The sequence below is a fragment of the Nipponia nippon genome, unplaced genomic scaffold, assembly GCF_047370975.1.
Source record: "Nipponia nippon isolate SJK-2023a ecotype South Korea unplaced genomic scaffold, ASM4737097v1 scaffold_9, whole genome shotgun sequence".
Classification (NCBI taxonomy): Eukaryota; Metazoa; Chordata; class Aves; order Pelecaniformes; family Threskiornithidae; genus Nipponia; species Nipponia nippon.
The window spans coordinates 6043449-6069707 of record NW_028262413.1 but is presented as its reverse complement, the minus strand read 5'-3'; the positions used below and the strand labels follow the sequence as shown (position 1 = coordinate 6069707).

General features: G+C 41.3%; 1 protein-coding gene across 5 annotated transcripts in view; it reads left to right on the top strand.

Moving 5' to 3' along the window:
- Positions 1-26212, top strand: part of FHIT (fragile histidine triad diadenosine triphosphatase) — a 616103-nt gene extending 589891 nt beyond the window's left edge. For all 5 annotated transcript variants that reach the window (XM_087744937.1, XM_087744936.1, XM_087744939.1 and 2 more), the window contains 2 exons: positions 18230-18333; positions 25897-26212. In XM_087744937.1, coding sequence (XP_087601063.1) covers positions 18230-18331 — 102 coding nt within the window. In that variant the 3' untranslated portion in view covers positions 18332-18333; positions 25897-26212. The remainder of the gene's footprint in view (positions 1-18229; positions 18334-25896) is intronic.
- Positions 26213-26259: the final 47 nt, after the last annotated feature.

The following is a 26259-nucleotide window of genomic DNA, read 5'->3' as shown; positions in this document are numbered from 1 at the left end:
TATAGTTGTGACTGAGTATCTTGAGCAAAAAGGAGTACTCTCCCCACTTTCACTGGAGCCTGTTTCACCCCTTTTGTTCTCACACTGCCTCTTTTTGAAGCTCCAAAGTGAGGTGGAAATAGAGTAGGCATTATTCACCTTAATTTTTCACAAATTCAATGTAGTTGTGCATGTGCCAATTATGATTGACTCCTAATTTATCTTGTGTTAATCACGATTCTGAGTTTACATACAAAGCTATCTTGTCGGATGAATGCAGACTCCTCCCTTTCTGTGCTGTTTTTATCAACAGCAATTGTTACAGGTTTCCAGACTATTCTGTGAAACCTCACATTTTGCTGTACCAAACTCACAATTATGGAAGACCTGCAAACCCCAATTATCACAGTGGGTCAAGGGACATGCTAGTGAATAATAACGATGCAAGATGTGGTCCTTCCTTGCTGGGTCTCCTTTTACCCCTGAAGCACCATGTGTATTTTCTATGTTGAAGCACAAGAATACTATAAATAATAGTAAGTGTTCATTAGCCACAATTGAAACATGACAGTGGAAAAGTGTGATAACGGGAGAAGCTTCTGAAAATGCAAGAGAAGAGATGCTAAGAATGAAGGAAGTGTTGTTTTCCTAAAATTTGTCAGAATGTTTGATTTTTGAACTAGCAGATAACACTTCCATGAAAAATTTCAACTAATTTGTCATAATTTTTCCCTAGTTTTAATCCAGCTCTGCATGTGGTTTTCTGACTCACACTATGACTTAATTTCTTGTTCTGTACTGTACCATGCTCACTGCCATAATATGTGAGCATTCAGATGTCTTCACTCAATCACTTTAATTAAAGCAGGAGTCCTTACCCTCAACTGCGGACAATGAGTAACACACAGGCAGCTATGCTTGTTAGGCTCAGAAGCTTTTTTAATTATATATGTGCCTACTGGTATTCAGTGCAATCCCATTTTAGCATTTAAGCAAGCGATCAGCTTAAGTGAGTTCAAACAGATCTTATGCATACGCTCGGTATTAAGAGAGAATTTAAATGCCCTGCTGAAAGGGGACATGAATCAGCTTCTGATTTACTGACAAAATTGTTATCTGGAGAAAATGTCCTTCCTTCCTAGGATCTTATTAGATGAGTAGGAGATAATAGCCTTTTCCTACTGGTGCCAAAATCAGCACAAGATCTGTCTTCACGTGGTAAGCAAAGTCTTAGTGCAGCAAGCTGGTACAAGCTATTTTGTTTTCTTTAGCTTATTTTCAGCCTTTCCCTCTCCCTTTATTAAAGAATGAACATGAAATGCTTCACAATGTTAATTTTCAGGAGGCGTTTTAGTTGTGAACAGGGACAAAATTTTTTTGCAATAATGGATTTATCCAAATTTTTACTGATGCCCCAAAATGCCAGAGCGATGTTGGAAAGATGAAAACTCCCGACTTAATCTGTGTGACAGAAGTAATCCCTAATACAGTATTTATAGCTTTCCTAATGTTCTCAAGGCTATCTCCTGAAATGGATACAGATGCTTGGCACTGTCATCTCAAGCAAACTTTTAAAAAAATAAATAAGAAAAGAAATGCATCAGTTGAGATAGCAGTGCCAGTAAGCTGTGATAGGAGGCAGCGAACTGTTACCCTGTGGGCTCAGTCTGGCTGTAAGGCAGCTGATAGGGTCCTGTAGTGCTTTCCTGGAAGCAGGATGGCCCTGGTTGGGCTCCTAAGTCAGGAGAAGGTGCAGAGAGCAGTCTGGAGGCTGCATGAGCTCAGGTGGAGCACAACGGAAAGGTTTGGCCCTGAACACTTGCCCGGGGATATTAGTGCCTGCTTGATGTAAAGAATTTCTTTCCGACTTGGCCGAGTGGATCAGAGCCATTCCAGGAGCCCAGCGACATTTGACAAAGAGTATGAGTAAAATCAGGCTTGAAGCAGGTTTTGAAATAAGAACAGATTCATGTATAAATGCAGTGTGGTATTGGTTATAAATGGAAGTAGTGGGAATAGGATGATAGCAAAGAGTTTATTTTTAACTACTGTTTAGACTTTCCAAAGTGTAGTACGCTATAAAAACCAAGGGCTGGTAAAAATTCAGGTAAGGGTGAAATGTTACAATATCCAGTATTTTCTGAGAGTAGATAAAGTACTAGAGAGAAATGGTGTGATAAAAAAGCTTATTCCATCTAGAAATGTGAGTTTATAATCTTAGCTAAATTAAGCTGTTATTGATTATTAATATATATTTTCCTCTTAGTGGCTTATTTAATTTTTTTTAAGCTTTCAGAATTTGCTGTGGGGTGCCCTCAATTTGAGTGGCAATAGTGAAAGATTTATGCTCTGTAGCATGCTGGCTGTTCTGCCAGCAAAGTAAACAGCACTTTAGATAAGATTTGGGCTTGCAGCTTCGCTTAATGAGAACATCATCTTTCAGGGCATGGATTTGCTCATGTAACCAAATAGGCCGTGCATATCCCTATTTGTTATAAAAATTAGTGTACAAAATAAACTCTGTGTAGCTATATGGGCAAGTTATATTATGTCTGTGTCCCTATCTGTGTAACTTCATTATAATGTTACTCAGTAGCTCAGAGAAGAAATGACAGTGAAGCGCTGCGGCACCATGTGAGTGCTTCAGATGGAGAAGAAAATCCAAAAGTCCTGATAGGAGAAGGACTCAAGTTCTGTATCTGCACATGTCTCTCTACTGGTAATCCTCTCTTCCGCAGCGAGCTCTAGATGATATGCACAGCACAAAATGCGTAGCTCTAAACTGAGGTTAAAATCAGTAAGGAATAGAACGTAGGAATTTGTACTGTGTGGTATTTGATGATAAAATTAAATTGAATGCTTGTAAGAAGAATAACAGCTATGCCATATTGCTGCGTGGATGCTGTTATCTACATGTGTGTTCATTTTTCTAAATGCTAAAATAATGCTGCAAACATGCCGTGAAAAGGAAAATAACGTCAGATTTATAATCTGTTCGAGAATGCTGCTCCTTTTACCACAACCATGGTGCAAAGCAAGAGCTTCCTCACCATGTTTCCCCGTTAAAGCAGGAATGATATTAAATGATAGTCTTATACAATTCACAAAGAAAACCAAGGAAAGCAGAATGAGGGTCCTGAGGTCCAGCAGTTGCCCTGCTATGCAAATAAGGAAGCTGTTGACCTGTCTCAGAGGCATTTGATAACTCGGAGATTGTGCAGTTAGATATCTGTCATTCTACCTATGCTGCGTAATACACAAGGTGTATTATACAAAATTGTTCTTTATTTTACAATAGCTATTTGTGTCATTGCAGTTGCATAGTGGTCAACAAGGCAGTGTGTTCTCCTCTCCTTCCAGGCCTATCAATAAATTTGCACTTTTTCCTTTTTTTTTAAATTCAGATAGTTTAGTTATACTGATTGAGTTCTCTTTCCTAATACAAAACATTCAACCAAAAAACTTTTTTAAAAACTCTAGTGATGGAAAATGTAAAGCAAATTTTAAAATTTGTTAATTGCAAACCCCTTTGTCTTTGGAGTGCTGCATAGCAGATCATTTCCAAGTAATTATTATGTGAAAAATGTAGGACGTTTTTGGTTTGTGCATATATCGAAGAGATGCAAAGCCAATATAAAAATAATTTTAATTGGTTTGAGATAGTAACAGGAAATGATTTTCCTTCATTTGTAGAAATAAAAAAATTAAGGTATCTCAGCTATTAAATTTGGGAAAGGAGTGCATATTTCTGTACTGCAGTTACTCATGTGTGAAATATAGAAAAATGTTAATTGAGGTAGGCTTGTGAAGTGAAATTAGTTGCAAGCGGACTGTAGATGAGCAAAGGAATTCTTAGGATGTTGCACCTCAGCCATGCTTTGAGGTTAATTCATTAAAGATAATTGGAATGTTAAATAGTTTCCTATAAGGAATTGCTGCTACAGTGGTCTAACACTTTTAGTCTGATTGAATCAAATGCTAATTACTAATATTCAGATTAATGTTATGCTTATTTATGTACTGGCCACCCTGATTACTTCCTTGACTGCTGGTAATCTTTTCTGTCAAGGGTGACAGCCCTTCAGTCACCTGAAAATAAGGGCTTGAATGAGGGGAACTTCAACAAAAGGAACTGCCTGTCCCTGTCTCCTAAAAATAGGACCAGTTGAGCAGTGTTTCAGTGTTTCATAGCTGATTAAATCCTCACAATAACTCTAGAGTAAATGCAGTCTTCGCTGTGGTCCTCTGAGTGGGCTTGACAACAGTTATGTACCACTGCACCCAAAATTCAAACAAATGGACTCTTGGCATGGATGTAACACAGTGGGTTTGCAGCCCAAATACCCAAGTTGTAGTCTGGGTGCTTTGGGGACCTGAACGTGGCTTGTTGGACTCCAGTCAGCATGACAGATCCGCTGCCCTTGAGAGCAGGGAGAGGAGGTCTGGCCCTCCTGGCTCTGCCCCATCTCCCACCAGGCAGAGGCCATTTGGTGTGGTGGGACACAATATCCCTGCCCTCATCCAGGAGAAAGGCAAACCAAACAATGCAGGATATGTTCTCCATCATAAAAGCAGAATACCAAAGTGAGATGGACAGCAGTGAAAAGAAATGTTGTTTTACATCAGAAAGCCAAATAAAAATCTATAGCCTGTTACCGATTTCTTTTGCTTTCCTTTATTTATTACTGTGACGTGTCCTCTGCATCTACTTACTCTTACTTGGGGTCTCAGGATTGCATATTTCATTTGCCCAGATGGCCTGCATCACTTTGTGAAGGATGATCTTTCTGTGCTGAAAAGGTATGTGTGCCAGGTCCCATGCATGTTATCACTTATTTATTGCCTCCCTGGCGGCATGCTGTCGCCAACAGGCGTATAATTAGAATAGCTCAGGCTGGAGACCTGTGGAAAGTCTAAGTGCTTTCATAATTGGCCAGTAAGTGCTGTAGGTTTGTGCTTGAATCCTCTACAATTTCCGCTATTGGAAGCTCAAGTTTCTTTCTTCAGTGACATATTTATCTTTTATTCTTATAAAAAGAGGAAATCCTTGCATTTTGGATCTGTTGTCATTTCTATTTGTTTACTTGATAACTTGTTATTAGAAACAGCTTGCTTTTGCTTTTAGAGAAACTTCCAGTCATTTAAACAGAACAGCGATGTCTCTTTCTTCTTGCGGTCCCACCCTGTACAAAAAGAGAAAAAGCAAAAGGAAAAAGTAAAAGTAAGAATAGGAGAAAAATGTTATCGGAAACAGCTAAGCCAACAGCATAATCTGCAAGTTCTGTGCGTACTGTTATGATATCTGAAACATAATTATCAAGCTTAAGTTAATTAGACTAATGCTTAGAAAATCTGGCATGGCAGATTGTGGTAAGTAATTATATATACCGATTAAAAGATGTAACACAGAGTGAGCAAAAGCAAAAAGAAAACTCCATTTGATACAGCCAGTGAACACAGACAATTAAGAAGTCAAGTAGATGAGCACTGACAAAGATACTGAACTTTGTGGAAGATGATGGGCAAGATGCCAATTTTCCAGTGGAACAGATTTTGCATAGTATCAGTCAAACTTTTGTTTTATGAAAATCCGTGCTACTGTTTCCTAACTGAAATATATGAAGGGCCACTTGCTTTTTGCATTAGGATTAACTGACATGAATACAAGGGTATGTGCAAACAAGAAAGTGACATTAGAGTACTAGTTTACATATATATAGAAGTCGTGTAAATGGCTTTTTCTTAAAAGCAATTCACAAGATGTCATAGGAGAAATAAAGCTGTGAAGACAGTGTCTTCTGCAATTAAATGTAATGTAATAACGCTTATGGGTCAGAATGAATGAGGAGAGCTTGTGTGCCTTTGTACACCTCAGTACCTGCACAGGCTAGACCCTGGAAACAGACTGAGAACATGATATTTTTTGTGAATTTTTCTTGAAGGCTAGCTTACAAAAAAAACAGACCTAAAGAAAGGAAAGAAAAATGTAGCAGTAGACCTTCTGTGGAAGAAGTCTGCTTGCAAGGTACCCTGCTCTGACTTCAAATTGTGTCTAAATGAATAAAATTATTTTGCAAGTCCTCCACAAAGTGTCTGACTGTACAACCTATTCCCCAGTCAACTCCCTCCTGAAGATGAGTGGGAAACCTGCAAACTCCTAGTCTGGCAAATCGAGATGAAGCAAGCTCATGCTAGATCCATTCTCACAGCATTAAATCCACAAGTCTTTGACTGAGCTTCTGTACAACCTCTCCTCAGCTGCGCCATGTGTTTTATTCATGTGTACTGGAAATTGCTTTCATTTCTGTTGATCTCATTGTTTCCTAAGGCATGAACAGACTGATTGAACTGAAAGCAAACAAAATTACTTTTTTGTCTCTGAAAACTGGGAATGTTTGGGTTGCTTTTCCTGTCTTTGTACCCTTCCTACCCTTCATTCCCCCATGCTCATGTGATCCCCCCCATCCATGCAGTGCAGGATTTTCTGTAGCTCTGAAGCATGTTCTCTGAGTTATGGTGAGAGAAGGTGGTGATCTGCTGCCAGGGTATCATCACAGGAACACAACTTGCAAAAATATTGCAAACAAAAAAAGTTTCTGTGACTTTTCTAGATAAAAATTTCTAAAATGTCTGTGCTCAAAGGTTTGAATGTTAATTCTGTCCAAAAGCAATGATACTGAAGTCTACATATTAAATAATAATTGTTATGCAAATGCAATCAATTCATGATTTCTGTATAGAAACATGGGGATGTCTGGGAGGTTGTAGCATGGGCAATGGAAACCATTTTTTCCTAGGCAGTTTAAGATTTCCAATGTATTTTCATCAAAAACACCTTCCTACTAGTAGAAGCTATCAGTCTTAATTGCAACATGTATCCAGCTAAAATTAATTCTTCCCAAATTCACCGTCCCTTCACTGAAATTAATTGCAGAATATTATATTCCCAGGCTATTATCCTATCCGTGTCCTTCACCGTGAGCATTATGTGGGTACAACTGTGGTCTTATTCCCCAGAAGAAGAATCCGAACAGAAGGCCAACACTGTAGCTTGGAAGAGGAGCAAATAGATTCCTCCTCCTCAAAGTGAAGGCAGCCTGTGTCCCTCTGCCCCCTGACAAAGCCACTGTTATCCCAGCCTTGAGTTTCACCGAGTAAATAAGGGCTCCTGTATTGGGCTCCGTGTCTGTGACCTTTTGTTCTTATTTGATTTAATGTACAAGTTGAGGTTCATCTGAGGGATGAAGGAACCTGCTTGAACAATACCAAGCTGTTCCGCACTTTTCCTCCTCTTCCATTGTCTGAGTCTTTCCACTAATGCTGGGAGGGCAATGCAGCAGGGACCTCTTGCACAGTTTACGCCTCCTGCATCCATCAATCCCCAACAGAATCTGCTGTGGATAACACATCTTTGTGAAGTTTGTACAATAAGAAAAAAATATATTGGGCAAAACCCCGTGTGATGTCCCTTAAGGGAACTTCCTGCATAAGATTTATGGCAATATTAACTGACTGGAAAAACTGGAAGAGGTGATTGACCATCTGTAATCTCCAATTCTGCTCCCATATCTGGGTCTAGTGCCATCCACTGCCATTATAACATCAAGAAGTGCGAGCCTCCACTGGGTTTTATAAATATTCTAGACATTGAAGATACTTTTTTCCCTTTTACTGCTACTTTAAGAGATGAATTTGCAGACTCTGGGGCATTTGCCCTTGACAAAGCTTGTCTGGTTCTTATGCCACTAGGTCAGTGGAATATCAATACATTCTTAATGCAGTCTGTCTTTTAGAGTTTCTTTCATTTCTCAAAGCAAGAGTAAATGTCATTCATATTGGCAGGTTATAATGGGAACATTGAGATACTAATTTTTAAAAATATACACAGCTTCTTTTAAATAGTCTTGGTCTCCCTCTTGTGTGTCTTCAGTGTGTCTGTAGCAATTACAAGGCTAGATATCCCTTAAGATGCTAGAAAAGGTCATTTTGTTGTCTTTTCTACCCCATGCCTCAGTGAAATATTCATGGTACGGCTCAGGTATTGGGATTGGGTTTAATGTTTCGTTGCATCGCCATCTGTTTTGTTGTTGCAGTTGTTGTTGTTTTTTCCCTTGGTGGGGAGTGAGGGAGTGTGGAGACAGCAGTGAGGGATCCTGGCGTATGGGTCCAGACCTAATATAAAAGATGAGCACTGAATCTGCAGGACCAGAGTAGCTTCTCTGATCTGAGCTATTTTCTTTTTAACATTAAAAGACTTTCTGGCGAAAATCTGCCATTAGGCATGTAGATCATCAGTGGTAGACAGTCTCTGTGTCTCCTCAAAGGCTATGAAGCCACATTAAAGTAGACTTTTATATTATATGTAAAGTTCATTCATATAACTTAACATAGGCATTGAAATAAAGCTCCTCACTGAGACAAATGGCATTAACAAGTTCCAAGGACATATTCAGTAGAGTTTTCCAGAGTATTGTGGTGGCTCAGTGGCAAAGGGCAGCACAGAGAAAGGCTAAACCTGCAAGGGGATTCAGAGCACCAGGAGGGTTTTGCTGCATGTGCCCGAATCCCTTGGCCACAGCCAGCCCCAACCGCCCAGCTGGTGGTGGTGCCACTCCTCGGTCACTGGACCTGGGGACAACCACGGTGGCACAGAGACCTAACATGGAGAACGCCTCACAGGAGGGGCAGAGTGGGTTTCTTATAGACGAGTTTTAAGCTCCCTTGTAACTTTATTTTTACTATAACGAGGGTGTTTGGCCCATAATGTTTCACCAGGATTTTTCAAATCCTTTTTGATCATCTTGCTCTTTTTCAGCATTTCCTCCTTACTGCTGTTGATTTAAATGTCATGACATTTTAAACATGACTTATTATAACAAAACAGTATATAAAACAATATGCTGCATAATAAATGCAGCTGTATTTTTTGGAGTGAATGTTAAATGAGAGCAATTTATTCCTCAACCTATTTTAGTACCTACTTATTGGCTGCTTAAATCCCAGGGAGGCAATCTGGGAGGCGAAGTAGCCTTGCGTGTGCAAGGCTGAAAGCTAAAGTATTTGAGGGATGCCTGGGGGAAAAGGCCGTCCTGGGGATGTAGCTTCATTCAGGAGTGCTGTGATTGTGAGGAAAGCAGACAGGACCATCCTGGGAAGGTCTGTTGGCGGGTGAGGGGTCCCCTGAGAAGCACACAAAAAAGCAGGCTTTGAAACTCCAGTGGTTTGCCTCAAGCATGTGGTATGTGTCATTCTAGACATCTGAAGTCTCCTTAAAATCCTCCTACAGTCAGTGGAGAGAGTGACTCAGAGTATGAGTTACTCCAGGACACATTGACTGAAAGTTTTCTTCTTAATTTCAGAAAGTGTTGGTGGGGATTTGTTTAATAGGAATAAGCTAATTCCCCAGAGAAGAAGAAATCTGCTCTCTGCTCTGCTATTGTGGGCTCTTCCTGCAGCTCCCAGAGACGTGGTGGAGGGTCAAGATCCCCCCCAGGAGATGGGGACACGCTCATGTCCCCCTGCACACTGAACCGGCTCTGAGCCGATGCCGTGGGACCTGCAGCTGATTTCCTTTGTGCTGGCAGAAAAATACAAAAACAAATAAAAGTCATCAACCTCCCTAACACACATGTGTCTTCCTTGGCATGTCATGAATCTTATTGAGTGTGCTCAGGGTACAGCAAATATTTGCCTAAAGTTAAGAAGATTAGCAGGGGCAGTTCTGACTTTGAAAATCACTGTGTCGGGAGCCAGAATACATCAGCCTGATACAGGTGCCTCGAGGTTATCTCTGCTCTTGGAGTGAGACATGCACATCACTCTGCAGCTCTGACCTTTTGGGAAAAGGCTTTCAGTCAAGTAATACATGCACCTGCATGAAATTTTTGAATCACTGACTCTATCCTTGATTAAAGTGCTTTTCCTTGATTAAAAATAGCCTTTTTCCAAATGAGTAATGTTGCATGGCAGGCTGTGTACACAGGATAACATTTCCTCCAACGTTATCACATTGATGACCGCCATTTCTTACCTAAGTCTCTATGCAACACATTTCTCTTGTGTAGGCAGCCCTCTCTAGCAAATGCCATTAGGAAGCTCCCCACAATCATCTACCTTTTCTTCCCAGGTGAGGAAGACTGCAGAGGTGTTTATAATATTAACTGCTAACTAGGAGGATAATAGGCATGGTGAAAATATATCCAAACACATTTATAGATTCTTGCCTGAATTTGTATCAGGTTGTAAATAGCAGTTCTCCAAGTCTTTGGCAGGACTTCTTACCCCAGTGGATATTCCTTCAAGTATCTCCTTTGTAATGTGCTCACTTTCCAAGAATTTTATCTCAGTTGGAGCCAAACTGGAAGTCTGTCAAGATTTGAGCTCTTCAGAGTAGAGTACAATCTACATATTTCACCGAATGGCAAATGTGTTTTCTATACAACTGTCGTTCTGCTTGTGCGCTTACTTGTCTTTTATGCTTTCAAAAGCAAATTTCTTAGGATGTCTTTTATATTTATTCTTTTTCTTATCATTTTTGTATGCAGAATGGTTAGAAACTAGCGTTTGCAGAGTTTATTTTAGCAAAGCACTTAAACATATATGCGTAAGGGTTTTACTTAACCTTTATGTGTGTTTCCACAAAATTCTCTTTGTCTAAGTGTTTTGCTAAAAACGGTGCAGTTATTCATATGTCCACGTGAAGTGTGAGGTTTGAGTCTTTCCCCAAAGCACAACAGTAACACTGAAAAAAATATTTCCAGTCACTGTGACAAAGAGTCAATAGGAGAAAAAAAAAAAACACCACTCTAAAACACAGCTTTGATAAACTGAGATTTCCAATGTAATATATGCTTTGCAGCAATAACATCAGCAGCTGTGAGGTAGTAGTGTATTTCATGTGGAAGTGGTAAAACAATTGGAGAAGGATTTTCCAGTAGATAGTTAAAAAATTGTTAAAGGCAACTTTGGCTTCTTCTCCACTCCTTAAATAACTCGGATTTAAGGCGGCAAGTAAAAAAACACCCCAAAATCAGGGATTTCTGATTCATGCAAACACAGATATCGGTATGATATAGAATCTTAAGCAAAGTCAGCAGATGAGAAGATTATAGGATATAGCTTTTTTTCTGTAGTGTTCACTGTAAACTAGAGCAATTAAATTACAGCAGTCTTGTAGCTGTAATTAAATATGGAGATGGGCCCAGAGATGCGGAAAGCACTGAGCTGCCTGGGCTGCTCAGGCTACGGAGCAATGGTAAGGGTAGATCAGAAAGGGGTCCTGATCCCATGGCAGCTGGTGGGGGGCAGCCAGGCCTCTTGCACCATGTTAATACAATATCTTGTAGGTGGTCAAGGAGGACTATGCCACAGTTGTTCTCTGCCTCTGTTTTTGCCTTTCCTGGGGCCCTGCCCTGAGCAGTTGCAGGGGGGATACCCAGCTGGGGCATGCCCAGGGCTGTGGGAGCTCCTGCAATGAGTACCCCCAGGTAGGTAAAGCAGGATTTAGGGCCATGTGATTGCAACATCCCTGAGAAGCTGAAGCTGCTTTGTGAAACCGCTGTTGCGTCCATTATTCTTTCATTTCACATGGCTAGTCAAGTCGAGACTCAAACCACAGTTGAAGGCAAATGGGATGGAGACAGGAGGCATGGACTGGCAGAGGAGGCTACCCACCAAAAAAGCTGACACTACTTTTAGCAAGACAGCAGAGGGTGAGGAAAGAGTAGAGCGTAGCAGGAGGTACAGATAATAGCAGTAAATATCACATTTAATTACATTATGTGGAGGGGTGGAAATGAAGTCTTACTATGAGGATATAAGCTAAATATAAAGAGAAGTGAAAGGAAAGAAAGCACTGGGGAAAAAGAGGGCAAAGGAGGCAATTCAGGAATTAAGCTGATGCAAAGGCAGTACAAGAGGAGGCACAGATGGCTGGAAGTCACCACCGGCACCAGGAGGTCCTTAGTATCACCAAAGGAATGAGGATCCATAGCCAGCTCAGTCCTCAAGTTTTTCTCCTATGTGGTGGGATGCTTGGGATGGAGCCCCCAGCATCTGCTTGCCACAGTGCAAGAACAGGACACGGATGTGCTGTGGGTGTGCGTTCATCATGTGGCTGTGGGTCCGTAAGGGAGCTGGAGGAAGAGGTGTGTGTGGCAGTCCCGGGATTGTTTTTGTCTCCAGTCTCTGGAAAAGGGTTGCTACTGGAGAGAGGCGATAAGACTTTCAGCCTCCTCATGGTCCATGTGTTAATCTAATGCTGAAATACCAATCCACAGATTTCACCCAAGTGTGGGAATTAAGTATGGAAAAGATGCCTGGATATCCCAAGGTGTGTTGGTAATAATGGACGCCACCAGCTGGGTAATGCCTAATGTCTGATGCAAACTGCTGGCAGAAATTTGTTTTGGGTTTTTTTTTTTTAGCTGCTGGTTTTGATAATATTATATCTTATAATCGCTAAGGCAGCTAAGTTTTGTTGTGTTGAAATGGTTTGGTATAATTAGTCTCCATCACTATGATTTTTCTTTTCGTTAAATGCTTTGGAGGTTATAAAATCTTAACTATCAACAGTAAATATTCACGGAGAGTGAGAATAGTGCTAACTACTGTAAAAGCTTTTTTCCCAGTACTTTTGGCTAGTGCTTTATATTAACACAGGTTGCTTTTCTGCTGGTGCTATGGCATAAGTAGACCAAACCATAATATAGATGTTACTTCAAGCAACAGCCGGTCCTAGACCCAGGTCCCCTATAGTCTGCTGCATTGAGAATTCTGGGCTCCTCCGCAAAGGGCAAGAAGGAGAGGTTCCCCAATGCGACTGTGTTATAAAACAATATTGCGTTTCCCTTAAGAATTGCAGTGATAAAAACGTAGACCATTCTGCAGCACTAACAACTTCAATAAAATAACATAAAGCACAGCTGTCAGGTCTGCCATCATCTCACACTGGGAGACATGAGTGAGAAAATGAACGCTTTTCACAAGCAGAAATATTCAAAGAGCTTCACTGTTTACAAGTAATCAAGACTGACAGTCATAGATTATTGGTGGAAGAGCATTTTCTGCTTGAGGTGAAAGAGGAGGATAATTTATCAGGAAGCCCAAGAAGTCAGACATCAGTAATGATCTGCTTGAAGAAAGGCATATCTTAGAAATAGTGCATTTATTTGTACTGCAAGGCAAGAGGATGTACTAAGTTATAAACAAGAGTCTTAGTGCTTGAAGAATGTTGAACAGATACAGTGTGTAATTTGCTGGGCAACTGCAATTAGAGAATTGACTAATGTGTGTCTTGGTGCTTGTTCAGAATATTAAAAGAAAAAGTTAGCACAATAGAGATTGGCTAAAAGAAACATTCATGCTCTCCCATCCTATCGTCTCAGAGTTATCTGAGCTATGCTAATCTGGTTGCTTACCTTTTTGTTAATGCATCTGCTTCTGAGACGCTCCTGTAACACAACAACAGGTTTGGCTTCAGAGAATTTGGGGCTTTCTGAGTTTTGCAGTACAACATTTTGTCTATCTGGTGTGGTGCTTTCGCATCACTTTCCTCTTACAAAAATAGGCAAAGCACCAGCCGTTTTAAAATGGTACTTGAAGCTCTACGGAAAAGGTTTTATAGACTGCCACCTGCCCTGTCTGTGCCTTGGTATGCAGTCTGACCTGCAGTGATGCAAGGCTCCGTGTAGGCAGACCCCGCTCCCAGCACCTATGCCATGTCCTGCAGGAGGAATTGCTGTCCAGATACTGAGAAATGCTGCTTCCTTCCTGGGGTGCAGCCTGGAACAGAAGGGTTTGGTTAGAGTCAGAAGATGAAGCTTGTATCAGTATAAAACACCATGGAGATGCATCCCTTGTAGTTTGGTATTCATTGTCTTTGTTCCCGCCAGGCTCGCCCAAAGCTCTTTTTTTTTTTTTTTTTTTTTAATCATTATAGCTTTCTAATTCTTCTTTCTTTCACTTAGTATAGGATTGTGTATTTTAGTCTGTATTTGACCAACTTTGGCTAACATTACCGTAACATTGCTGAGAACAGCCTGTGCTTCCCCGCTCTTCTCCTGCTGCTACAGGGGACTTGGGCTTCAGAGGAGACAAGAAGTCTTCTATTACCCACCAAAGAGTGCTTCTCAAGAGAGCCCAGTGTGCCTGCAGAGCTCTGCAAAACCCTCTGGTGGTAGACCTGTCACCCCATGGATGTCCCTGAAAGACCCTGAGCAAAATCTGTCCCCTTTACTTCAGTGTTTTGCACAGAAGTGACTCTTGCAACATCACTATGTGCTATTTTCATCTCACTTGAAACAGCAGTGGCTTATCACAACTGGGAATGCACACATTTGCTTGGGAAGGGATTCTGAAGGTGAGCAGTTTCTTCTAGAAGCGTTCATTGCAAGAAGGGCAAAGGTGGTTGTTTAGGGACCTTTGGGTAATATGGAAGCCCTGTCCCAGGAACCGTGGAGAAGGTAGCAGAAGTGTTTTTGAGAGGATGTGGATCAGTCAGTCTCCACCAGGGAAATTTGGGCAAAACACCTCTCACAGAAAATCGTGTAAGGCAGATGATGTGGGGCTCTGTTTTTTTTTTTTTTCTTTTCAGAGCTTGCAGAAGTAGAATTGTTGTACGGAAAGTATCACGGACTTCAAGCTAGTCTGTGTTTGAATATCTCTATCTGAGTAAGGGTGTCAGCTCAAGTTCTCCAGCTTTTTCTGACTGGGGAAAAAACAAGGGGAAATCACTAGTTTTTACAGATGGATAGCTGGCAAATAGAGATATTTTTTCCCTTTGCTTTGAGCAGAATCTTGGAGTGTTCTCGAGGTGCAGGAGAGCATTACTTCCCCTGTATAATCCAAACTTTCAATAGCATGTCAGATGTTTGTGAAGATGCACAGTTGGGACTTGCATGTGCATGTGAATATGAACACACTCCAAGGCACAGAAGTCCCTTAGAAACAAGTATCGACTGTTACGTTTGTTTCCCACCTGAATTCTAAATCAATACAATTTAATATTGAAATATGTATGTTCTTCTTCCCTGAAAGTAGCTTTCCAACTCAGCCAAAATACTATGGAGAAAAGTTTAAATAAAGTATCTCTTGCTTACTGAGGCCCTCACCTGGAGATCTGAACCTGGTTGAAAAGTGCTTTACGTAAGAACACATGAAATAACTAGCTGAAACCAAACCCATCCATGATCCCAATATCTTGTCACCATTGGAGACCACTAGCAGATGCTATGAGAAGATTTGAAGAACCAGGCAAGTGCACAGATGTGCCTCCATCGTGCTCTCCAGCCTCCATTAATTTGTGGCATGCAGAATCTCTGAACTAGAGGTGGTATCAGCAGCCCTTAATTTATTTATCTTCCATTTATTGGTACTGTTGATCTTGAACCTGCATAATGTTTAGCATCCGGAACATCCTCCGGCAAGGTTATCCATAATTTAAGTATTGTGCTTCAAAGTGGGTAGCTATACGGTTTGGTTTGTAGTGGAGCTGCAGGATGGTGGCAGCAGAGAAGGGCAGGCAGCCACCAGAGGCAGTTTTCCAAATCTCCACGGTGGTGGTTAGATAATATCAGAAACTAAGTGGCATTGGGGTGATCACTGCTTATTGCCCTTCAGAAATTACACAGCAAGAGGTGTGAACACAGAACAGTCCTGGAATCCTGGTTGTGTAGACATAGTAATTTTATACTGAAATAATATTCATCTATAAGTCAGGTGAACAACGAATACATTGGCCATGGTTAGTGATTTAACACTGCAGTCTGTTGTTTGTCATACCCAATGTGTCCACAAAACATGGATACGTTTTTTCAGTACGGGAGGCGTGTGAACGCCTGCCGCGGCAGAGCGCGGGAAGGCTGTGTTGAGCGCTTTCGTGCCAGGCTGGGGCTTGCTGTGTGGTACTGTGGGCTGCGTACCAGGAGCCGAGGCTGCTGAAGTAGGCTGGGTTTCCAGGCCAGTTTCAGAATTCATTGCAGCTCCCCACATACCTGTTTTAACCTTAAGTCAAAGATTGATTATTTTTAAAGGTTAGCAGTTATGTAGCAAAAGAAACCTCCTTTGCCAGCTTTGAGCAGTCACCATGGTCTGCGACTTCACACAGTTTTAATATAGACAACAACAAACAGCCATTTCAGGATATGCCTCCTTATTACTGTTCACTTCGGTTTCTTTGAACAGGGAAAATGAAAATAAAAATAAAAACTACAAGTCAAATCCCAGCTTTACTGGTCTCCTCCTGGAGTCAGCTCTCACCTGGGTTGTGCAGAAACAGGATAGCAAGGGAGAACAGCAGCCAAATCATGTCACTAAAAGCACTTCTTGCAGGTTAAACAAGGAGACCTTGAGGAACAGGGGCTGCCCTCCCTTGCCTTCTAGCTGTTGCCTGCTGTATCTCCTGCTGATGCTAGGTCGAATGAGCAAGACATTGCTTTTTTAGAAAAACAGCTCACACCTCAGACAGACAATTGATTTACCACCACTTGGCTCGTCCTGGTGCATCCTCTTGTGAAGTGTAAGCACTCGCAGTCCATGGAAAGTACAGGATGATGTATGCTGTTTCCTATAACTCCCTCTCGTTGCTAGCTCAGCTGTGGTACCTATACACCGCATAGGTGTGTACAGTGGGGGAGAACAGGCACATGGAGGCAAAGGATGTGTGTGACAGTGTGTACGCTGTACCTGTTCCTGGCTTTTAAATCTTTCTCCATAATATTGTAGCATTATTACAAGATAGATTTATAACGCACCTAGAGCTAATGTAACAACGGAGATTAGTCCTCTAGTAGTCGAACAGTAATACGCTTCAATTTGCCTACAGCTACTGTATTGTATTGGCATGAAAGGAAATAGCTTTCTAATGCAGCTTCATCTGCTGAGCAGGAAGAAATCTGTGCTGCAGAATGTAAAACTACATAGGACTATAGCTGGCAGCAAAATTCAGAGTAGGAGAAACACAGCACAAATAAAAGTATTTGTGAGTTGGATGTATGCTAACAATCCTAGTTTATTGCTAAACATGCCATATACAGTAATGCAGTTTGCCTGGCAGGTTCAGTATTGCTTCATCTTTGTTTTTCACTACTTCATCTTCTGTACTAAAATTTGTCCAGGAATAAAAGGTGTAAATTCATTAGTTTCCGACTTTGTAGCGTTAAAAAAACGCTGATATTATAATTTTCTTCAGAAATACTGATGCTGTTAATGCAATCTGTGCTGTGCTCTGTACCTAGAGACACACTGGGAGTCTCAATACTTAAGCCATTAATGCAAATGTTTCTGCTGTTTGTTGTAAATGTAGTCTTGCCTTGATGAGTGGCAGGCATTCTTTGAGTGAGCATGTGTACAAATAGTCACCCAAGTGCTGGCACATTATATTTACCATTAAATAGAGCTCCCTTCTTCTGGAAAGCAGCAAAGCCATCAGCTTCTCTCTTCTTCTGGAGAGGCAAAGGATGTGTTTGAAATTGTCATGTCTGAGACAATAATAATACTTACTGCATATGGGATAGAACTTTTTTTTTGTGGGCATATTATGCAAGCGAGATGCAAAAATTAACTGTTTCACATACTTGATATTTTTTCCCCACTAAATCACTAATGAAATATAGTTGTGTTTAAAAGAACACGTTTTGTTTCTAGACTAGGGATGTGTCTCACTTTCAACAAGGGCAAGGAAGGATCAACAACTTGCATGCAGGGAGGGAGTCTCTCTCTTCTGAAAACTACCAGTATAAACTGCCGATGGGAAACAGCTGCAATAGGGCCTTGTTATCACAATAGGTCTTTGATGGGAAAGGTGGCCCCATGGGCAGAGGAGAAGCCAGAGAGAAAATTTTACATGAATTACTGACAAGGTTTCCAGGCAGCTTCTGCCAAGCTCACTCCACAGATGTAATGGGCACTTCAAAATACCTGAGTGTGTTTGTTATCCTGTTACCTACCAGCTTTGCATCAAAGACTTGCAACGTATCTGACCATCAACTCAGAAAGGTGAACTCTGTCACTGCCTATCAATCACCCTGGCACCTTGTGTTATCATCATAAATCCATCAGAGACAGTTAACTACTGTCACCACTCTAAACCAGTAACCTTCACCCTTCATCTGTTCATCACCAGGTCCCTCCATCCCACGGACACATGGAATAGTTAGATTAGTTACATACAGGCATACCCTGAATTTTACAATAAAACTGGGGAAAAAAAATCAACAAACTGTTTTTTTTTCTTCTTCCTCCCTCAAAAAAGTTGCAACGACATGACAAAGAGGATTCCTCTGACAAGTGGAGGACAGAAGAAGAAATGGCAGCTGAAGCAGCAATTCTGAAGAAGTATTTTGGGGAAAATTAAAGGTAATGATTTACATATTAACTTACTTCTGCAACACCCAAAACTGTTTGGTCCTTTATAGGCTTCTTAAGGACAGAGGGAGAATATGTAGAACAGAACAAAAGAAATGAATGCTCTTAGGTTTGTGTTGTTTCCAAAAGGACACAGTACTCCAAGAGTGGCTGAAATAACATGCTCCTCCTTCAACAAATCAGCACCATCCTGGAGTATTTACAAAATAGAGACAGCAAAAAATAACATATCTGGAAATCAGAATCATCAGCAGTTACTTCAGAGGAATGTCTAACCTAACATATCCTCCCTGTGTTTTTAAGAACAGAAAATAGCCTTGGTACCTCTATGATGAGTTAAAAACTGCTGTGTCTATGTACATCCAGATACGCGTATGCACATATACATACAAAATCCCAGCAGAATTCAGAGTGGATAAGCAAATGCTAACTTTATCTGGCAGATCTTAAATCATCTGATCAGTTCAACTTTCAAAATTAAGCCTGCTGGAAAACTGCCTGTTCCGCTAAATCTTCCACTGGCCCTAAAAGAAAAAAAAAAGATTTGCAGGGAGGAATAGAAAAGAAAAAACACTTGGCGAACACTAACAGTGGTGCTCTAGAAATTGAGAGTTTTTCATTTTGTACCTGGAGTCCCAGAAGCCAGATTCTTCACTAGAAATGAACTGGCCCCCGGAGATCTGTATGAGTTACGCTGGGATGTACGCTGCAGCAATGATGCCAAAAGCTCCCTCTCCCCTGTTCCCCATATGTTGTTTGCCATCATCCAGCACTCTCATTTCTCTGTCATTTCTGACTGTTTCGTATTTTTTCCTCTGAAGAACTGAAATCCCATAAATATCCCTCCTCTCTGCCTGTGACTCACTGCTTGCAGCCCACCTTGAGAAATCTTGAGCTAAACTGCACAGTGTGCTCGTGGCATACTTATATGACAGCTCTTGTCGCCTATGCCATTCTGTCATCTCCATTTTGGGCTGGTTCATTGGACTCTCTCTGTTTTTTCTTGCATGATGACCATGCCAACACTTCCGTGGACTGGCACAGAGAAAACTGTGTAACACACGTAATTCCCATCTGTGAAGGAAACTTGTCCTCGGCATCTGGGACCTAGGGACCTCCGGGGTTTGGAGCAGCAGGGTTTGGACTACACAGTCAAGTTTCCACAGTGGCTGCTGAATTTGTATTTAGACACTCACTTTTCACCTTCTCAGAAATATGCTTCTCAAAAATGAATTACTCAGCCAGAAAGAGCATATCCTTAGGTAATGCATATGTAAGCACTCTTCTCTACTAACAGAGACATTATGTAGTACTTCATCTATGGCACAGCAGCAAATGAACAGTATTTAGGATAAAATGGTGCATCCCTATTCCAATGTGATGCTGTTCCCCGTTATATATTTGGTAGGTTTTGGGGGGTTTTTTTTGGTCTAGATAGAAATGAATTTGAAATTTATTTTCTGCAGAGATTCTCAAAGAGGTTGGAATTAAATCCCCACATATCAATAAAATGTTCTTAGGCTCTTCTGATACTAAACACAAAGCTGGATAGATGGTACGAATTCATTCCTGCAAGCAAATTCATGTGGCTGGACTTCTATTTCCATTTATTATGAAAATAAATCAGTGTGTGTCTGCATGGATGACCTCTTGATAAGTTCCCCATGATATTAAGGTCATTACCTTTCCTAGAACAGACTGGTAAATCAAATCTTACTGGCATCATTATCATGAAAGTATTTTGCCTAGAATAGGCAGTCCTTCCAACCCTTGATTCCCAACACAAGGCATCACTGTCAATCTCTTCTCCCTGACATTGTTTTTCTTCTAAGGTTTAAGGCTCTGAACCTGAGATAAAGGTATATCTGAGCACCTTCTGAATTTCTCAACCTTCATCTATTCTCTCAACCTTGCTTCTAAAGTGATGAAGATTGAAAACTTTTGGCAAATTAACAAGGTTATATGCATCCTTCTTCAAAGCTATTTTTGTTTTTCACCTACAAAGGATTTATTTTGCCATTTATAAGTTTACCTGGATGCTATTTGACTTGAGTCTTTTCATGTGGCACAGGGAAAGTCAGAAAGAGCTGAATGTGGGTGTTCTGGAGCCAATAAATGGCAATTTTTAAGGCCTCATGCATTATTTTTCTACTTAAGTGTTTTGTTCAAAGCAGCCCAGCTCAGCTAGATTAGCCCAGACAGACTGAGCTGTGTTTCAGAGCTTTCCCAGCTACCCTTACATTTATCACAAGTCCTTCACCAACTGTCACAACTCCTGTATGATTGACTAGGTACAGTAGCACCTTTTACCTGCATTTATAGACTATCTGATCAAGAAGGACTTGCAGGTGACTTTTTCCTAAGAAATACTTGAACAAGGCAAGAAGGTTTTGATTTTCTCCCTACTATATTTGCTGATGCTGATCCCTCTTGGCTGGTTGGGTAGCCACAGCTGAGCGCTTCTACACCAGTCCCCAGATGATCAGAAATATCCAGCCACTTGCTTAAAGAAATGAACCCTATTTAGCCTTGCTAAGTTTATACCATTAAGAAAATACTTGTCTTAAAATAATTCATTCGTGTGTACAATTGCCTAGAGCAGATGAAACCGAAATCAGTGAGTGAATTTGTGTTTTGCACGTGTTTCTGGTCTTTCGCTGCATGTCCCCACGCCACTGTGTCCCATCTCATTAGAAGGACTCGTCACTTCTTGAACACCCCCAGCGCGTGTGGGCTCTGCAGGGCTGCTCACGGTGCTGTGTCTGCAGAGCCGAAGTTCAGCAGAACTTCATGTGGCTCTGGAGGAGGACAAGAAAAGGAAAAAAAAAACTTTCTGTGGAAAGGATATTAAATGTATAATCGCCCCAGTTAGTCACACCTGCTTAGTAGCACCAAGATTTGACCTCTTTAGGAGCCATTCTTTGTTCAGTGTTGGCTGTCATAGGGTCAGCTGTGTTTGATAACTGGTCATTCTTTGAGGTGGATCCACGAGGAGAGAGTCCTTACTCAAAGAGCAAGATTCAATGCAGCATCTTAATTTCCAATTTCCCATTTTCAGACGCACCTTTTAAGTTTTCTAACTAGCTATAGCTGGGTAAGTGTTTTGATAGTCTGTTTTGTGCATTTTAAATTACACATGCCAGCAAAAAGGCTAAAGATTAAAAGAGTTACTAACCTTCAGATAGTATATGAAAAATGTTTCTCTTCAAAGGCAGTTTCACTCTGTGGTGTTGTTTCTGAAGAAAGAACCAGGCTGCACAAGTTTCAGTAGAAGTTTTCCTATTTTATGCACAACTGAAGTAATACTTTTATGCCATTAGAAAAGTAGTCAGTCTTAAGTACAATGTCAAAATGTCCCTTTGCATAAAGGCGTTGACAGTGATATTCTGTTGCCTAGTGCTTTTTGAGTTACAAATATTCAATAGCTTTTAATTGCTTAACCGTCTGAATATTTTGTGTCATTCAACATGCAAAATTCATTTAAAAATCTCTCCAAATAATGCAGGCTGCACAGTGGTGCAGGATTTCTGATGTCAGTTCTCCCCTTCATCCCCAGTCTGGCAATGTTTCTGGAGAATATAGTCTTTTCAACTTTGTCAGAGAATATGAATTTTATTCTTTTTTTTCGCCCCACTGTGAAAGAGAGACAATCTCATTCTTTGAGAGCACTCATCCTGCCTCACAGCTGCCTCTTCTGCACCAAGATCGCAGCATCTGTGAAAAGATGCTGTTCTGTTGACTTTAGCAGGGAAATTACCACTGTTAGCAGCAGCTGACCAGAGGGAATTTAAGCTGGCAATTTGGCTTGCATCTGGTTTTGCTCCAGCACCTCTGACAATCCATGCTGCATGCGTGAGAGTGAGCACCAGAGCAATCCCATCGCTTTTGTTAAATTTAGGCAAGTATGATAAGATGGCTTACAACACCCTTCTTTTGGTGGCTTTACTGTAAGAAAAGCTCTCCTATTATTTCTAGTACTTTAAACATAATAAAAACACAAAATAATGACTATGCTTTGGAGTGGATCCACAGAGTGGATCTAGGACACATGCCATGCAGTGAGGACGCAGTCAGTCTGCCCCAGAAAATGCTGTACCTGCAGCGTGGACCACAGAGCAGGTTGTCTCCTGGGTGGGTGCCACAGTGACAACAGAGACATGGCCAGAGATATCTTCCGCAATAGATGCGCTTCCATTGTAGGCAGCCTGTTGGCAAGCATGCAGTCATAGAAAATACAACGTGCTGTGGACTCTGGTATGGGGAACGGGAGCAGGGCAGAGGGGTAGAGCAGGCAGGGACCCCTCAGTTGTGGGAGCCTCGCTTTATAAGCAGGGCAATTTTTTGAGTGCTTACACTGGAGTTAGACTCAAGGTGGTGCCTGGTCTTGGGGACTTTCCAGAGAGCATTGGCGAGAACTGTTCATGGCTGCACTTAGGAGCTGTTGGCATATAATCCCCAAGTAAATACACATCCTAGTAACCAGCTATAGATTTCCCTGCACTCCAGACTTAAGTGCTATTAATTATATCCCCCACTCAGAAGCCTCCAAGAACCATTAATTAGAAAGCAGGAGCTGACGGTTTGCTTGTCTGTGTGAAACTATTATGACCTGAGAGTGAAATACAAGCTTCAAAAGAAACATGTTTTATGAAGGTCACCTTGGAAAACATCATAGCAATCTGTCACGAGAAGAGAATGCAGCACTCCAAGTGTGCGTTTCAGTGCGGCATTATGCTTTAAGTAGTTGGAAATACCAAAGAGAAGATGGATCAGATTATAGGGCCTATGCTTTTTCACCCAAAATTTTCTTTTTTTTCTGCAGTAAGTACATGTAAAGTAATCTTGTTGTCATTTCAATGGAATGCAAGGAAAGTTAATATCGATAGAAATCCAACGGACAAACATAATCTGGCTCTTACTGGTATTTTTGAAGTGTAAAACATCCAGAGCCACCACCTCTGCAGCAGGGACAAGGTTTATGCACAGGAGTTAAATTATCTCTCCAAGGGAAGATGTAAACAGCTAGTAGTGCAGTGACAGTGCACAGCAGTAATACCCACCCTGGAAGGCTCAGGGCAAAAGGCTTCCCCAAATAAATGTGGTGTGCTAATGCACAGCAGTCTCAGCATCAAGGCTGATTGTTTTTTCTGGTGGAAGCATATCGTTATTCTTATGAAAAGAAAGCTGCAATAGAGTTATCTATGGTTATAAGTGAAATGTCTTCCTCTTGCAGGACGCCAGCATAAGCGTAACGTCCTCCTCACACCTATTCCAGGGTTCTGTTTTGAGGCTGTGAGTAGTACTGTGCTAAAAGTTATACACCTCATTCTCTGGACTTCCATTTCCCTATAGGTGGCCATTTAATTCAGCTGTAAAGAGTACATGAATTCCATACAGCACTGCTTGGATCCTGTAATTATAGCTACACTAGAAACATCATGGCCAGAGACACAGAGAAGACTGTACCGCATAAAGGCAAAGCAGCAAATGCGTTACTGTTAGCAAAGAAAGCTGACAGAGGGCCAGATGTTCTCTCGACTTGCACATCCAGCAGACAGGACTGTCTGTCAAATACCAAGTATTTTCAATCTAGTCCATTCTTGATTCATCATTAAGCTTTATGTGTGTCGTATTGTATGAGAGGAAAATGAGGAAAGCCAAGCATAACTGATGGACATTGTGTCCCAGGACCTGGGATAAAAGAGTCGAGGTACAGGACAATGCTGAGCTTCAAATAAAGACAATATCAACTGTAGTCAAGTATTTTTATATCCAAACCTGTGCTGATCTCTTGCCCCCAAAGCTGCAAAAGGATGCACTTACTAAGCAGCCAGGCCCTCCTTCAAGCAGATTCACAAAACACGTGCCAAGTAATTTACAAGCTGCCATCAAACTGTCAGTCAGGAGGGGCATACAATGGAAACTGTTGCTCAAAATGCCATGGAAAGGGGAAACATATGTTTCAGTGAGAAAAGACAATCAAACAAAGAAGTGGGCGGTTGGGGAGTTGCAGCCGCAACAGCAGCAAGGATCCAAGCCTTGCGCACAGCCCCGGGAAACAAGTTCAGGGGCCGTGCTCTCGTCTAGCAGTTGGGTAACAGCTTTGTGTTTAATAAGCTGAAATAATTTTCCGAGTATTGAAGCTAGCTCTAAACATGCTCTGAAGTGAAGCTACAAAACTGAAGATACCAAGCAAAAAGCCCACTCCACGTTCAATTATTAGCAAAGGCTTGTATCGTGTTATCCTATTGCTGTAGCTGCTGCATAATAGAACTGCCCAGAGAGACACTCTAATCAGTAACTCGAATGTGACCTCAAGGCTTAAAAGCTGCCTTTGTGTGAGTTTCAGTATCTAGGCTGTGTAGGTGGAAAGGCATTAATAACTCCTCTAGTAAGTAGTTATTTGAAAAAAGAAGGGGCTGATGGACATCGGAAATATATTGGACGGAGCGTACTTGAGGCTCCGTTGTTTGCCAGGATGTCAGTCTCTATGCAAAAGGACAGGTATGTGCACGGGTAAACCCAAATGCCCCGTTTGTGTAAGCACCTGGGGCTGCTGCAAGCCTCCAGTCAACGCTGCAATAACAATTGCGCCATGAATTTGCGCAGGGATTTCACAGACAGTTTTCACAGCTGCAGTCGGCTGCAGTTGTCAGGCTCTCGGCATTTCTGTTTCTCTGCTTCAGGAACACCTTCCAGGTCTGTCATGGCACCTGTTACAGGTCTTTTACTAGGATGGACCACCAAGAGTTGCATAAAATTGGAGCAGACATGGGAAGAAATACCCCATTCATTCTCCGGTGCCTGAGACTGGGGGCGTTTTCAGGGTGCTGGTCCCAAATCACTGGTGTGTGATACCTTGGCATTAGGTAGAGTCCCACCGCAGGGTCAGGATGGATGAGGATATACAAGAGATGATGATTTTTGAAAGAGCATTTGCAGGAGCTTATATAAGAGATCATGTGCCCCAAAGACTCTTGTATGAGGTTATTATAGCGAAATTGACTTGAAGAGTAAGAAGCTGGATTTGATGACACAAGATGCCCTTTCTAATCCTTTGTTCCTATGACTAGCGGTCAACAGAGCTGGGGACTGTGCTGTCTTACCCAGGGACATCAGAGAGGTGGCTTCACTTCATGTTTGTTTTTTGTAAAATGATCCTGACCTCCTTTGGAGGGTGCTTCGTGAGTTAGGAATGAAAAGCACAATGTGAAAGGCAGGCACTAGTATTATTTGGAAGTGAACTTTATTGAAAAAGTAGATAATAAATCAAACACATGCTCCTCTTTCTTGCTCTGATACATAATTTTAAAATAGTTGTGTGCACGGATTTTCTCCGTTCTCTATCACGCAGGCTGTAATAGGAGCAGAAATGTGCTGTGTGTGGATTTAACACTGAACATTTTCTTTTGCCTATCGCTGTCAGTGCTTCCTGTTGGAACACATTAATGAGCCCCTAACTTGTTAGCAATAAGCAGCCTTACATTTTGTCTTACTAACAAAGATCAAAGATGATATTATATGTAACTATCTGCTATGTTTGATATTTCTCAGGTAACAAAGTGTTTGAAAAACATCCCGTGACATAAGAAACTCCCCAGAAAGACTGACTTCATTCTCCAGTTCTCAATGGCCCTGGAGCTGCAGCTGAACAATTTTATTATATTCTGCAAATATGGGATTCTTCCATGAAAAATTTTATTGGACCTTTGGATATCATCAAGGTTGAATTTCAGCTAAGACAACTAACATCACTGATTCAAAATATTGCTCTGAGTAGTAGCTCATATTTTTCTGAATTGTGTACTTGGGAATGAATCTTTTTAAATTGTCCCTTGGCCTAAATTGAAATAAAGTGCTAGCAAAATCAGGTAGCTACTGTGTTTAGGTACATTACAAAGTGCTCCATGTTGTGCT